At 37.9% G+C, this 13,861-nt stretch overlaps 3 protein-coding genes across 3 annotated transcripts; 2 read left to right on the top strand and 1 right to left on the bottom strand.

Moving 5' to 3' along the window:
• The first annotated feature begins 192 nt into the window (after positions 1–192).
• LOC125579104 (pentatricopeptide repeat-containing protein At5g04810, chloroplastic-like) lies at positions 193–4,304 on the top strand. Its single transcript, XM_048742618.1, has 10 exons — positions 193–1,135; positions 1,201–1,328; positions 1,410–1,550; positions 1,627–1,713; positions 1,789–1,942; positions 2,019–2,078; positions 2,289–2,717; positions 3,074–3,369; positions 3,443–3,572; positions 3,647–4,304. The coding sequence occupies exons 1-10, from the start codon at positions 242–244 to the stop codon at positions 4,145–4,147; spliced, it is 2,820 nt and encodes a 939-aa protein (XP_048598575.1). The 5' UTR covers positions 193–241; the 3' UTR covers positions 4,148–4,304.
• A 296-nt stretch (positions 4,305–4,600) lies between these two features.
• On the bottom strand, positions 4,601–7,894 carry LOC111201339 (zinc finger CCCH domain-containing protein 53). The gene is made up of 3 exons (XM_022693050.2): positions 5,699–7,894; positions 5,068–5,459; positions 4,601–4,955 (listed from the first exon to the last, which is right to left on the bottom strand). The coding sequence occupies exons 1-3, from the start codon at positions 5,801–5,803 to the stop codon at positions 4,601–4,603; spliced, it is 852 nt and encodes a 283-aa protein (XP_022548771.2). The 5' UTR covers positions 5,804–7,894.
• A 3,994-nt stretch (positions 7,895–11,888) lies between these two features.
• LOC106419183 (transcription repressor OFP13) lies at positions 11,889–12,976 on the top strand. Its single transcript, XM_048742617.1, has one exon. The coding sequence runs from the start codon at positions 11,951–11,953 to the stop codon at positions 12,743–12,745; it is 795 nt and encodes a 264-aa protein (XP_048598574.1). The 5' UTR covers positions 11,889–11,950; the 3' UTR covers positions 12,746–12,976.
• The last annotated feature ends 885 nt before the right edge of the window (positions 12,977–13,861 follow it).

The following is a 13,861-nucleotide window of genomic DNA, read 5'->3' as shown; positions in this document are numbered from 1 at the left end:
ATGAATGCTTAAATCCAACATTTGATCCTAATAATTTAATAACGAATCTGTTTAGGTTAGCATTAAGGTTTTAACTTTTAGTCGAACTAAATTCGTGATTATGTTATATAAATGTGAATTATATACAGTTTTATAAGGGCAAATTAGTAATTTAACAGACAAAAACTAGTTAAGGACTATATGGTACATTCCGTTATAACCCAAAGGAGAAAAGAAAAGAAACGGAGAGAGCATAGAGAGAATGGATAATGGAGGGAGCGTGTTGTCCCTCTCTGCTCCACGCTTTCCTTACTCCTCCGCCACCATCCTCCGTCGCCACTCTCCGGCTTCTTCCATCTCCTACTCTCTCAAACCACAACCGCCACAGCCTCCGCCCGAACCTCCTGAAAGTCCAGACCTTCGCCGACCGGAGAAATCTCTCGGTTCTTCTTCTTCCTCCTCTTCCCCTCCTCCCAAAATCCCTCTCAAGAATCCACTTAAGGGTCTGACCAATCCCAATCGCTCTTCCACGTCTCCTCTTGTTCAATCAGAGGTGGCTAGTAAAGTCTCTTCCTTTGGCTCTGCTTTAGCATCGAAGCTACGCTTATCCAGCAAGCTCTCTCCTCCTCCACCACCACCACCACCTCCAGTGGAGGTAACCCAATTCAGAGATGACTTACAAACCGACACGAAACCAAAGGAAACTCGTGAATTCCGACAAGAAGGGAAGATATTTGTCGGAAACTTACCAACTTGGATAAAAAAACCAGAGTTCGAAGAGTTTTTCCGACAATTCGGTCCCATAGAAACTACCATTCTAATCAAAGGCCACCACGAGGTCGAGAAGAACGCCGGATTCGGGTTCATCATCTACGCGGCGGAGAAGTCCGCGATGAAGGCCGTGGAGTTCGACGGCGTCGAGTTTCACGGCAGAGTGCTGACGGTGAAGCTAGACGACGGGAAGAGGCTGAAGACGAAGGCTGAGCAGAGGGCGAGATGGGTGGAGGCTGAAGGAGAAGAAGAAGACGCTAAGATGTCGAGTAAGTCGTCGTGGCATCAGGAGAGAGAAGGGTCGAGGAAGACTCTACAGAGGATTCTTGATAGTAATGGAGATAACTGGCAAGCTGTTGTCTCAGCTTTCGAGAAAATCAACAAGGTTTGTCCTTTTTGTTACTTCACTTTATCATACTGCTTCACTGATTCAATGTGTGTACTCATCAGCCGTCTAGGACGGAGTTTGGTTTGATGGTGAAGTACTATGGAAGAAGAGGTGATGTGCATCGAGCACGTGAGACTTTTGAGAGGATGCGTGCGAGGGGTATCACGCCAACGTCACGTATATACACAAGGTAACTATCTCCTTTTTGTTATCTTCTTCAGGTTCTGCTTAGTCCAACGTGTGATAAGTCATTACTTGAATCAACATGCAGCCTTATTCACGCTTATGCAGTTGGTAGAGACATGGAGGAAGCGCTCTCTTGCGTTCGTAAGATGAAAGAAGAAGGTATTGAGATGAGTTTGGTTACTTATAGTGTTATCGTTGGAGGCTTCTCTAAAGCTGGAAATGCAGAGTAAGTAGTTAAATTATTGTCTCTAACCATTGTTATATACACTAATTGCATCTGATACTTTTGTTGTCTTTGGAAGAGCTGCAGATCAGTGGTTTGATGAAGCCAAAAAGATACACAAATCCCTTAATGCCAGTATCTATGGAAAAATCATATATGCACACTGGTAAACACAAATCTTGTAGTGCCATTTGTAGCTTTTGTCTTTAAACTAAAAGATCTGGTCTGGATAATGTCTCAGTCAGGCGTGCAACATGGAACGAGCAGAGGAATTGGTTAGGGAGATGGAAGAAGAAGGTATCGACGCTCCTATTGCTATCTACCACACCATGATGGACGGTTACACAATGGTTGCAGATGAGAAGAAATGTTTAATTGTTTTCAAAAGACTCAAGGTTTGGGCTCTCTTCCTTCACTTCCTCTTTAGTATCTGAGCAAAAGTGAAGATGGTTTATTTTGTTTTGTTAACAGGAATGTGGATTTACTCCAACAGTTGTCACTTATGGCTGCCTCATTAATCTTTATACTAAGGTAAGGAAGAAACATTTATTTATACCCTGGAAAGGACCCTGACCATTGTGTCAGAGGTCACTAGTTCGAGTGACCACTGGGACGAAATTAATATTACATGATGTGGTTTCGGGCCAGGGAGGTTCGGAGCCAAAAAAAGGAAGAAACATTTATTTGGATGATTTTTCTTGGTACTGTGTCTAAGTCCTCTTGCCTCTCTCCTCTTGTTAGGTTGGGAAGATTCCAAAAGCTTTGGAAGTCAGCAGAACGATGAAGGAACAAGGCATAAAGCACAACTTAAAGACCTATTCCATGATGATCAATGGCTTCGTCAAACTAAAAGACTGGGCCAATGCCTTTGCTGTGTTTGAAGATATGGTTAACGACGGCATGAAACCGGATGTTATACTGTATAACAACATCATCGCAGCCTTCTGCGGAATGGGTAACATGGAACGAGCCGTCCAGACCGTGAAGGAAATGCAGAAGCTGAGGCATAGACCGACCACAAGGACGTTCATGCCTATCATACACGGGTATGCTAAGTCCGGTGACATGAGGAAGTCTCTAGAAGTCTTCGATATGATGAGGAGATGTGGGTGTGTTCCAACCGTTCACACTTTCAATGCTTTGATTAATGGCTTAGTTGAGAAACGTCAGGTATGTTTCAAGAATCTTAGTTCTTGTTCTCCTTATCTTAACCAAAATTCCTAACCGAACTAACCAACATCTGAACCGAAATAACCGGACCAAACTAACCGAACTAACCAAAATCCGAACCGAAATAACTGAACTACCCGAAATTATCCAATTTTTTTCTAATTCTATTCAGTTATAACCGAAAATTTAACCGAACTAACAACAATTTGGTAAATTTTTTTTGAAACCGAACTAAACCGAAAACCAAACCTAACCTTTTTTGGTTCATTTCGGTAAGATTTTGACCGACCGAACTACCCGAATAAACCAAACCCGCAGGCCCAGATAAATCTGTTGTTGACATGCTGGTTTTGTAGATGGAGAAGGCGGTTGAGATATTAGATGAGATGACATTAGCAGGCGTTAGCGCAAACGAACACACTTACACAAAGATCATGCAAGGCTATGCATCGGTTGGCGATACAGGAAAAGCCTTTGAGTATTTCACAAGGCTTCAAAACGAAGGTTTAAAGGTTGACATCTTCACTTACGAGGCGCTGCTTAAAGCCTGCTGCAAATCAGGACGGATGCAGAGCGCACTAGCTGTCACCAAAGAGATGAGCACAAGAAACATCCCTCGCAACTCCTTCGTCTATAACATTTTGATCGACGGGTAAAAAGCATCATCAACAACCTTTTGTGTAACCACTTCTTGAAATCGCATTCTTAGTTAAGTTTTATTGTAGATGGGCAAGGAGAGGTGATGTATGGGAAGCTGCGGATCTGATGCAGCAGATGAAGAAAGAAGGTGTTAAACCAGACATTCATACTTACACATCTTTCATTAGTGCTTGCTCTAAAGCTGGCGACATGAATGTAAGTTTTTACACATCTTTGGTTTTGGTTTGTGACCAGAAAGAGAACTTGTTTGAACATGTTTGTTTTGACAGAGAGCTACACAAACAATCCAAGAGATGGAAGCATTAGGGGTGAGGCCAAACATCAAGACGTACACGACGTTAATAAAAGGATGGGCACGAGCTTCTCTTCCAGAGAAAGCCTTGAGCTGCTACGAGGAGATGAAAGCGATGGGGCTAAAACCAGATAAGGCTGTGTATCACTGCCTTATGACATCGCTTCTCTCTCGTGCTTCGATGGCAGAAGGTTACATTTACTCGGGAGTAATGTCGATCTGCAAGGAGATGGTGGAAGCAGGGTTGATTGTTGATATGGGAACTGCGGTTCACTGGTCTAAGTGTTTGTGTAAGATTGAAGGTTCTGGTGGTGAGCTCACAGAGACGTTGCAGAAGACTTTCCCACCTGATTGGAGCTCTCATCATCATCACAGCTACTTGGATCAGGTTTCTGATGTTGATTCTGAGGATGATGATGTTGATGGTGAAAGTGATGATGATGTTAACTTGGTTTCTGGTATATTATCTTCCAAGTAAGATAAAAACAGTCCTGTAAGCTGTAACAGATTTAGTATAGAGCAATATCACATTTTTGGTTATTGTTGTGTTTTTTTTGTTTTCTGCAAATAAAAAAAAATTAAACTTGTTGAAAGTGGAATTAATTAAATGACATGGTTGCTCTGCTTTGTTTTAAGTTTTAACTTAACAAAAAGAAAACACATACTCACAAAAAGAAAAACACACTCTATTTGTTTGACTTATTTTTTTTTACTACAAAAATATCATTTTAGAATTTCAATAATATTTTTATATAAGTTTATGCATTAATTTTATAAACAAACTTTTTATCTTAAATAATATTGGTTAAATATGTGTAATTAATAATAACATTAATGTGTTTCAAATCATCTTTTTAATGTGTAAAAAATATTAAAATGATATTCTTCATAAAATAAAATTTAGGGAACATTTATAATCAAATGCATTATGTCAATATGGTGGTTGTGTGTATGGCTGGTGTGGAGACATCAGGTAAGAAGAAGCTCCATTGTTCTCACTGGTGCTTAAACCACCCATTCTCTGCGGGTCCATTGATGGGTAAAAAGGGTTGTCCTGGTTAGGTGGTGCTGAGTGCATATTGTACAGATGCTGCATTGTTGGAGGTAGTAAACCACTCTGAGCCACACTGCCTTCTTGGTACTTCCAAGTTATGGCATGCTCGAGGATCGTTCCAGAGTTAAGTCGACCGATGTAAAGCGTTTTGGTGCTTTCATCCTCTGGTGGTTCCAAAGTGCTCATCTCAGCGGCTTTTCGAAGCAGTTTCATCGCAACTGGATCGTTTTTTCTATAGTAAAACAAGATCAATGAGTAACAATTCAAACGTAACTGTTTCACATGCATAAATGCAAAAGTACTAGTCTAATACATAAAGGAACAATCATTTGAAAGTATCTTACCCATAATAACGATCTTTTATGTTTTGGTGTGATAACTCTCCTGTCTTGGGCATCTCATGCCTGAATGCGCATCCGGCACCTCTTGTACACTTACCAATGGTGTTGAAACTGCAAACATGTGGCTGGTTATTTTCATAGTTTGGTTCACTTCTTTGAAAGTTCAGAAGAGTATCATTAGAGTCATCGCTAGTAATGTTAAGTGTCGTGTCTCTGACTTGAACTGGAAGACCATGCTCAAGATCAAGAATACAGACTTGGCATACGTTCTTCAGCTTAGAGCAAGTCTGACAGATTTCGGTTTTCTTGTATCTAGAACTCCGGCCAGGTCGCCACCTAAACACCGTGAAAGGCCGTGTACATACCTTGCATTCCTTGTCAAAATTCGCTAGTGCCTACATACAAAACAATACATAACACTTTAAAATCAGCAACTATAACCCTAAACCTAGGTTACTACCCAAGTTAATTATAACCAACTCCATATATACAGAAAAAATCAACGAGAAAGAGACTGAATAAGAGTTGATGGCACTTGAAAAGAAGATTCAAGAGACATATTGAACCTAAAATAAAGCAACATAAAAAATCAAAGATTTGTGTTTGAGGGATGCATGGAAGAGAGGAGGCTCACCATTCGCAAGTAAGGATTGTCACCGAGGCAAGATTGGCAGAGGATTGGGAAATCGGATCGTTCACATCCATTATCTTCATGATCTCTTAGTATTCTCTGAGCCATCTTATTATCTTCCTCCTCTCTGCCTTGTCGCACACGAATGTGACACTACTTTTTAGTTTATACTAGGGCAAAAATCGGTTTGGATTTTTTAAAAGGTTAATTTCGCATCTTTGACATATTTAACCGAAAAATTTCAAACAATATGAGAAATTAACATTTTTCTTTTGATTGTACAAATCAGACCTCGTAACGTTTGCAATGACCAAGTGATAAAAAAAAACAATCCAATTATAGGATGCGGCCTGTATATGCTAACTGGTGAAAACTTTCACGTTTCGTAAAATATCAGACACACATTCGTATTTACTCCAGGTTTGTGATTAAATCAATCTAGTTTTTTTAAAGGATATACATATTTGATTGATCCATATATATTTTCAAACCTATAACGAATGAGACTAATAACATTCTTTGAAAATATCATAATGTTGAATCAGAGCTGCATAACGAATAGTAGTCAGAGTCTTTTGATATCAAATAAAAATATTTTAGTAATAGAAACTCATAACTAAAAAAATCGACAAACTGAACTAATGTACGTCCAAAATGTTTGATTTATTAGTAAATAAAATCACTTTGATCTAAGATATCGATCATGTGCATATCCAAAAGCTAACTGAAAATGTATCTGTGTATTCATATATTATTCACGTAAACAAAACTGTGCATATCTCACTGAGGCTGATAACACCTAATAGAACAAACTACATTATCTTAGCAACACATGTTGTGACAGTTTGCTTACGTATAGTTTATCAAAATTTAATGCAACTCTTGCGTATACCCATTAACGGAAAAATATATTTTTTGGTTCTTTATTGTTCTACTATAATTTTGAAGATACTCAAATCTGCAATATAATCAAATAATTTTAGTATGGAATCTTAATAAAACAGCAGTCAGAACTATTCAACTTAATGAACCCATGCCCTTTTACATATTTAATTTTGTAAATACTGAATATAAAAGTTTGGCCAATACGCTGCATGATACGTTAAGTAAATCATATTAAATAAAAACATGTGGTTCGTAAGCGTACGTATCACAAGTCACGTATTATAATATGCTTGTATAACAAATAAACATTCATACACCAACTAAACCATAATGTCGAAAGACATATAATTGTTTTCATTTATCATTGTGAAGGTTAGGATAAGAACAAAATAAAAATGCATTAATAATGACTCAATCATGTAATTTATATTATGTTAATAATGTTTATGAGTGAGAAAGCCTAGACAGAAGGAACAATATGACATGGAACAAGATACGATCAATACAATGGATCTCCCACTTCGTTACCTTCTTCTCTTCTTCCACTTTGAATGTCACCTAACTAATAAAGATATGTACTTTGAAGATATTGAGTAGCTAGCCCATTTTTCATTGCACCTGTGTAAGCAAAATCTTGTCGATATCTTACACTTTTATGCAGAGATTAATGAAGTGCGGGGTCAAGAAAGAATATTTTTTGTATGTTCATTCATCAAAGTCGTTTGAAAACTGAAACAGAAAAAGCAACAAGTCAAATTCTAGTTGAGACAAAGAGAAGTAGTGAGGCGGTGCCCATGTGGCCTCCTAACATTTAAGTCCTAGGTACACATACATGACCTTAAATTAAATGTTACATAATTAATCCCATTATAATTATTTAAGATTTCCCCAGTGTCCATAACTATTTCATTCATAAATGTGAACCCTTTTAAACCCATCTTTACTGTTGACAACAAAACTAGCCTTTATTGTTACTGTAAATAAGAACAATCAAATAAGAACAGACAAAAGTCAATTTCTCTATTGAATTTTTTTTTTTTTGCTAAAGAGTAAATGTCATTGCAATGAATGAAGTTTCGGTTACATATTGATGCAACCACAATCTGCTTTTCAGCCATTCTGAAAGCTTAGAGGGTGCAAAAAAGTTTAAAAAAACCCCTAAACCACAAAGAGATTAAGCTCAATCTTTACCAACAATGGTAAGCTTGAAGTTAATAACATAATCTAGGACAAAGACAAACAATTAATCTCCCAATCCCAAGCACTTCTCATATTACTGGAGCAACCAGAGACAACAAGAGTAAAGCCACAAGATAAGTTCAATCAGGTCTCACCGAAGTGGCTCCAAGCAGGCATCGACGGCAACGGCTGGCTCCCGCCCCGGAGCTCCGTTTGGAGGAGGACGCCGACGAACAAACTCAAGCTTCCTCAGTACTTGCTAACGTGTAACCTGACATCGACACCGTTTAAAGATGAAGCCTGAGTTACGGTCAAGCGCAGACGGTCGTTTTGGCTCCTCATCCGGCCACGCGACACAAAGGATACAGCAGAAATATCAAGCCACACAAAAGCTAGCAACTGGAGCTTAGGAGGTAGGGAATTGAAGTGCAGAAGGAGTGTGAAAGCTCCTTGAAACAGACGAATCCAAAACCAGTGAGAATACCACCTCAATGCAGGAGACATTTTCGCAAGGGTTGTCCTCAAAACCCTAGGAAACAGCATCGAGAGCAGAAAGGAGGACAAATACAGGTTCTGGAGTCACGCCATGGTTGTCGTCATTCAACCTAAGGGACAGAGGTCCTCGGTGGTGCACCTCACAACCACCCTTCACTCAGATCTGAGAGGAGGAGCTCTACAAAACCTTTGAATCAGCATAATAGAGAGACACGACTGGAGGGAGACACAAGGCAGGAAAAGCGACGGTCGCGACGCGTCACAGTTTCCGGCGAGTCTCAGATCTCAGATCTGACCCAGATCCGAGCGCAGACGGTGACTACAAGCAGATCCAAAGGCTCCAGAGTGAACTTCAACTCATCACACCTCGCCAGTGTTCCGGAGAGAAGCAAGGACGCCTTGCTCTCAGTTCGTTCCGACGGAGAAGCCCCATCGAACCCAGAGCAACCGAACAAGGAGGAGAGACGAGGTGGAGACAACAAAGGAGAGAGGCGATATCAAAAACGAGAGAATCAAGAGACCCGCGGTGACCGGATCTATGGACCATCCACCGCGAGAAAGTTACGCAGGTGGAGAGCTCGAGGGAGAGAAAGTTAGGAGAGATAAAAGGAATGTCAGTATGTCACCGTCATCCTCTATTGAATTTTTAATATGTATCCCTTGCAACAATATGTCCATGCTAGTGCATTCTAGAGATGAACCTATTATCAGTAGGTTTCCACTTTGCGCTCATGCATATGACTTGTGGAGTGTGTACGAGTGCATAATAACTGTGTAACTATTATATATAGAAAGCATATAACAAATATTTGCACCAGACAAACCCATGAGCTATTAGTTTTTTATTGTCAAGAAAATGAGTTATTATTAGTTATGCGACATGATAATTGTATATTAGTTCTAGGCTTCTATCTAGTTGTAGTTTTTAATCTAGCATTATAAACTCATATAGTAGGGTCGAATAATGATAGATTAGTTGCTAACTTTTACAAAATTGAATAACTAATCATAAGGGTCAACGGGGTACATGTTCCATGCATTGCTGGCTTTGCCTGTTGCTCGATGATTTCAAGTAATGCTCTTTTCATGCAATCTTGATGATCTTATTTTGAATCAAGTCGCCCATAATTGTACTTTCTCTTATTCTTTTAAAACTAATCATATCTTAAAAATACTAAATTTGATTAATTATTCACCAAAACTTTAGTTTTGAATTAGTATATCTCGTTGAATCATATGAGTCGTTTGATAATAGGTAGAAGGCAAGATGTCTCTAGTGTCCGAATTGTCAAAAATAAATTTATCACAACATTTAACGAACCAGACTATTGGAATCTCTACCGTATCTCTAATAATTCCAACAGCTGGTTTACTTCATTATCCTTCCTTCGTGAATAAAATACTAAGGAAAATATTTGGTCATTTATCAAATCATCCTACTTAGTAATTATAAGTTCATAAAAAGTATTTTTCAAAGAAAATAAAGTTAATAAAAAATAATACTTAGCAATATCAACATCAACCGTATATGTGGTGAATTCCTTAAAATACTTTAGATGGTGATGGGTTAAATATATACATATATAGCTTCAATCACCGTTGTAGTTGTTGAGAAGTTACTTCCAAAATCTCTTACAATTGTGATTGGCATTTATTATTACTTTTTACACTATTGGAAAATATCGAAAATGTTTATATAAAAATTGGTCTTTAGCAAACGGGTAAAAAGGCTTGACCAAGATGTTACATTTGTTCATTTGTTTTTTTCTTTAATTTTATGTATTTCATTAAATTATAGACAGGGCAGTTTCATAAATTTGAGTAAAAGTATTCAAATAAGTTTTTTTCTCAACAGCAGAAATAGGGATAGGGGATTTAAATTTTAATTATGGCTAAACAGATTTCGAAATTTTTTATGAGATTAGAAAAAACGTTGGAACACTGTAGAGTATTCCCTTTATCGCATATTACAGAATTCTTTTTTTTTCTGAATAGCATCATTATTTCGTGTGTTATGAACTTTTTTTTTGATATTCAACAGAACAAATCAAAGGGAACAAGCCAAAAAAGGTTAAATCAGACACAGTAATCAATTGCTGTCGAAAATGTGAATAATACTCTAATGTACTTGAAGCAAGGGAGAATCTATTTTGTAAATTTATCCCATAGAGATCTAACAGAAGAAAATACACAATTAATATATGCGTGATTCAACGGTACCCTATTTAATTCATCACATGAGTTTTGCACTCTCTTGTTCTCTCTCGTTTTGTTTATGTTCCCATATTTATCCCAAAAAAAGTTTATCCAATATCTTACGCAAATTATATGGAAATCAGAAAAACTACAAAAGACAAAATGATGAATATGCGGGTAAATAAAGTTAAATGGGTACGTAAACACTTGATGTCTTTATTTCACAACAATGGGTTTGAACATCATATTGGCTCTGCCTAAATCTTTTACTATTTTCAGTTTATATATCTCTGAAACTCTAAACTATTGATTCTTCAAGGACACTGTCGTCGCCCTTACATTCATGTACAGCATTGATGAATCATACTCTTACAACAAATTTAACATGATTAATTCTTCAACAAAGTACTATAAGAGTGATATGTGCTGCGACCAGTCATTCGATTCAATATAGACCTCATTTACGCACATATGTATATGTATTTATATGGTAAATTACAAATGTAATATGTTGACCGTGGCCAAATTTTAGCAAAAAAAAAATGTCGCCCGTGAATATTCGTAGAACAGAGGTTATAATATAGAGTCTGTCAATAACTCAATATAGCATGTGGAAAAGTCAAACTGACTGACTGCAGTTTTTACCAAAGGGTTTTTACAAACGTGAAATCTAAAATTTGGATGTTAAATACGACTTTTATATTTAAGAAACCTACAAAAACTCAAGTATTAAATATCATCCAAGAGTGGTAAGTAGAGATATAATTACTGAGAAGAAGATTTGACATGACGAGCCAATGGACAAGAATGTAGTACCGTCAATCAACCTTTTACACAGTAATATAAAAATACTAGTATCTTTTTATGTTATTGGGATTTGTTTTCTGCAACATTTTCTTGTAAGCAATCGTTTTTAATGCTTTGTGTTCTGCACAGTGCCTTGCCATTGGCTCGGGACTAACATTTAATTTCCCTTGTCTTCAACTAGATTGAATGCTTCTGATGTGTTACTAACTTATAACAAGGACGTGTTCAGAAGTATAATAGCATTGCCAAATTTAAATTCAAATTCAGATAAATCCATTACCAGTGTTTGTATGATCTTTTTCAGTTAGTTACTTCAAGTTCACCTCTCCAACAACCAAAAGGAGCTAATAATGTGTGTATAAATCATATGTGAAAAAGTTGTTTCACCACACGTTACTGAATGTTCCAAAACTAGTAAAATATTTTTATAAAATATCGCTATGTGAGAAAATGATATAATACTGTTAACTATTTTGATCACATTTGATCAATTATGTTAGACTTTAGACAGTTTTATAAAAAAAAATCAACATATATTATATTTAAATAGAAAGAATAATAACAGAAAAAAAATTAAATAGACACATGAGCTGACCCCACCAGCTCTCACACCTTATATCAATCTCCCTCCAAACTCTTTCCCCTTCCATTAATTGCAAACTCTCTCTCAAAAAAAGAAAGCTGAGTTCAACAATGGGGAAGAAGAAGATGATGAAGCTCTCTTCTCTCTTCAGAGGCGTCTCCGGTGGATTACTGGCGGTTCCTCTCTGCTACAATGCCAAGACTCTTTCGTTCCGAGTCGGCGACGACATGATCAAGACTGTTAACTCTGTCTTCTTCGACAACAATGGCGGAGGAGGAGGAGATGTGTTAGAAGCCGAAAGGCCTGAGTCGTGGTTCACGAACTCGTCCGAGACGGCGAGTCACTCAACCGAGTCGGATCAAGACCTCGACGCTGAATCGTTGGAGATGGTTGTTAGAGGAGTCGTTAGATCGGAGCGGCTGTTCTTCGATCCGGGAGTCACCTGCTCGATCCTCGAGAAATCGAAATCGGAATGCGATTCGAAATCCAAGGCCGCGGCGGCGGTTATATCGGAGGATCGGGATTGTAGTAGTATCTACACGCCGCCGATCGAGGACATCAGCGTCCCGGTGGCGATGGAGTCCGACGATCCGTACGGAGATTTCCGGCGATCGATGGAGGAGATGGTGAGGAGCCACGGCGAGCTGGCGAAGGATTGGCGGAGCTTGGAGGCGATGCTCGCGTGGTACTTGAGGATGAACGGGAAGAGGAGCCACGGCGTGATCGTGAGCGCATTCGTCGATCTCCTCTCGGGGCTCTCTGACTCCGGAGCCGGAGCCGGAGCGTCGTCGGTGTCTGACTCGGCTCGTTACTCAACCGCCGTATCTTCTTTGCCGACGTCGCCGTTATGTTCGTCGTCTCGAGGTCAGACGGAGATCGAAGAAGAAGAGAGACGAAGCTGTTAAAAAACTTTTTTAAGATTTGTTTTTTACCGGATTAACTTTTTGGACGCTGTAAAAACGTAAGTAGTCGTTAGATGAAAGCTATATAGTAGTTAGAGCCTTTTGTTAACTTTAATATTATCGTGTGCCCTTTTGTTCGCTGCTGTGTAATAATTAATTTGTGAGTTTCAGACAACAAAAAATCTCTAACAATTGAAACTAACTAGTTTCTATATAAACATTAGTTCATATTAATTTGGTCTAATTACTAATTTTCTAGTTTGAGGTTTATATTTTCTTACGACGTAGTAATTTTCTTACAATAAATCCTCAGTTTGTTTCATACTACAACCTTTTTATTGTTTCAATTATTACCAGTCACGGTTTCACTAAATGTTAGTCTAGTGAAAATGATAAGAGTTAAACAAAGTCGTACAAGTATTTTAAAGTTCTATATTTAATTCTTCTACTTGTTCAGTGAGTTAATTTGTAAATCAAATACAGGTTACATCAAATTACTCTATTTTGAAAGAACATGCTTTATTTAGAAATTTGCATCTATCTAGAAACTTTTAATTATCAAATTTGACGTGTTATCTACATTTGATTTGACACTTACAAAAGTATCATCACTCATATCCTATATGCTAGTACTACTAAAGCTGTTTACTTTGTGTTAATTATGACTCGTGAGGAGTCAAAATCTTAAAAAGTAATTATAACATAAATACAAAGTGGTTATTGACCTAATAGCATCGCTAAGATCCCTCCAAAGGAGTGAGGAGTCTTGCTCCCTTGGGCTCTACTGTGGTTTGGGAAGAGGCTAGTTTAAACTGTGCTATCCAGGAAGACTTAAAGACTTCAACTGAACTTTACGGATCCCGCGGTAAAAAAAGTGTAACAAAATATTTACAAATGTTATTTTTTATAGATGAAATCTTTTTTATATGATAATTTCAAACTGATGAAATACAAAAAAAGAAACTGTATTTACGAGGGTGCATTAAAAGAGAATGTTGGTCTACAGTTAGTTTGAAAATGAAACAAAGGAGAGTTGTGATTTGTATTTTGTATTGTGAAATGAAGGAAAGAGTAACATGACATGAGCAATGGTGGTGTGGTCACACACACATACACCCT

Source organism: Brassica napus, chromosome A10, assembly GCF_020379485.1.
Source record: "Brassica napus cultivar Da-Ae chromosome A10, Da-Ae, whole genome shotgun sequence".
Lineage (NCBI taxonomy): Eukaryota > Viridiplantae > Streptophyta > Magnoliopsida > Brassicales > Brassicaceae > Brassica > Brassica napus.
This window is presented reverse-complemented; position numbering and strand designations above follow the sequence as displayed.

Excerpts from the sequence above, each read along its gene's own strand:
- LOC125579104 (XM_048742618.1), top strand. The coding sequence starts at position 242 with ATGGATAATGGAGGGAGCGTGTTGTCCCTCTCTGCTCCACGCTTTCCT. Across the intron at positions 1,714-1,788 it reads AAAATCATATATGCACACTG|TCAGGCGTGCAACATGGAAC; the intron begins GTAAACACAAAT and ends ATAATGTCTCAG. Across the intron at positions 3,573-3,646 it reads CTAAAGCTGGCGACATGAAT|AGAGCTACACAAACAATCCA; the intron begins GTAAGTTTTTAC and ends TTGTTTTGACAG.
- LOC111201339 (XM_022693050.2), bottom strand. The coding sequence starts at position 5,803 with ATGGCTCAGAGAATACTAAGAGATCATGAAGATAATGGATGTGAACGA. Across the intron at positions 5,460-5,698 it reads ACAATCCTTACTTGCGAATG|GCACTAGCGAATTTTGACAA; the intron begins GTGAGCCTCCTC and ends TTTTGTATGTAG. Across the intron at positions 4,956-5,067 it reads ATAAAAGATCGTTATTATGG|AAAAAACGATCCAGTTGCGA; the intron begins GTAAGATACTTT and ends GTTTTACTATAG.
- LOC106419183 (XM_048742617.1), top strand. The coding sequence starts at position 11,951 with ATGGGGAAGAAGAAGATGATGAAGCTCTCTTCTCTCTTCAGAGGCGTC.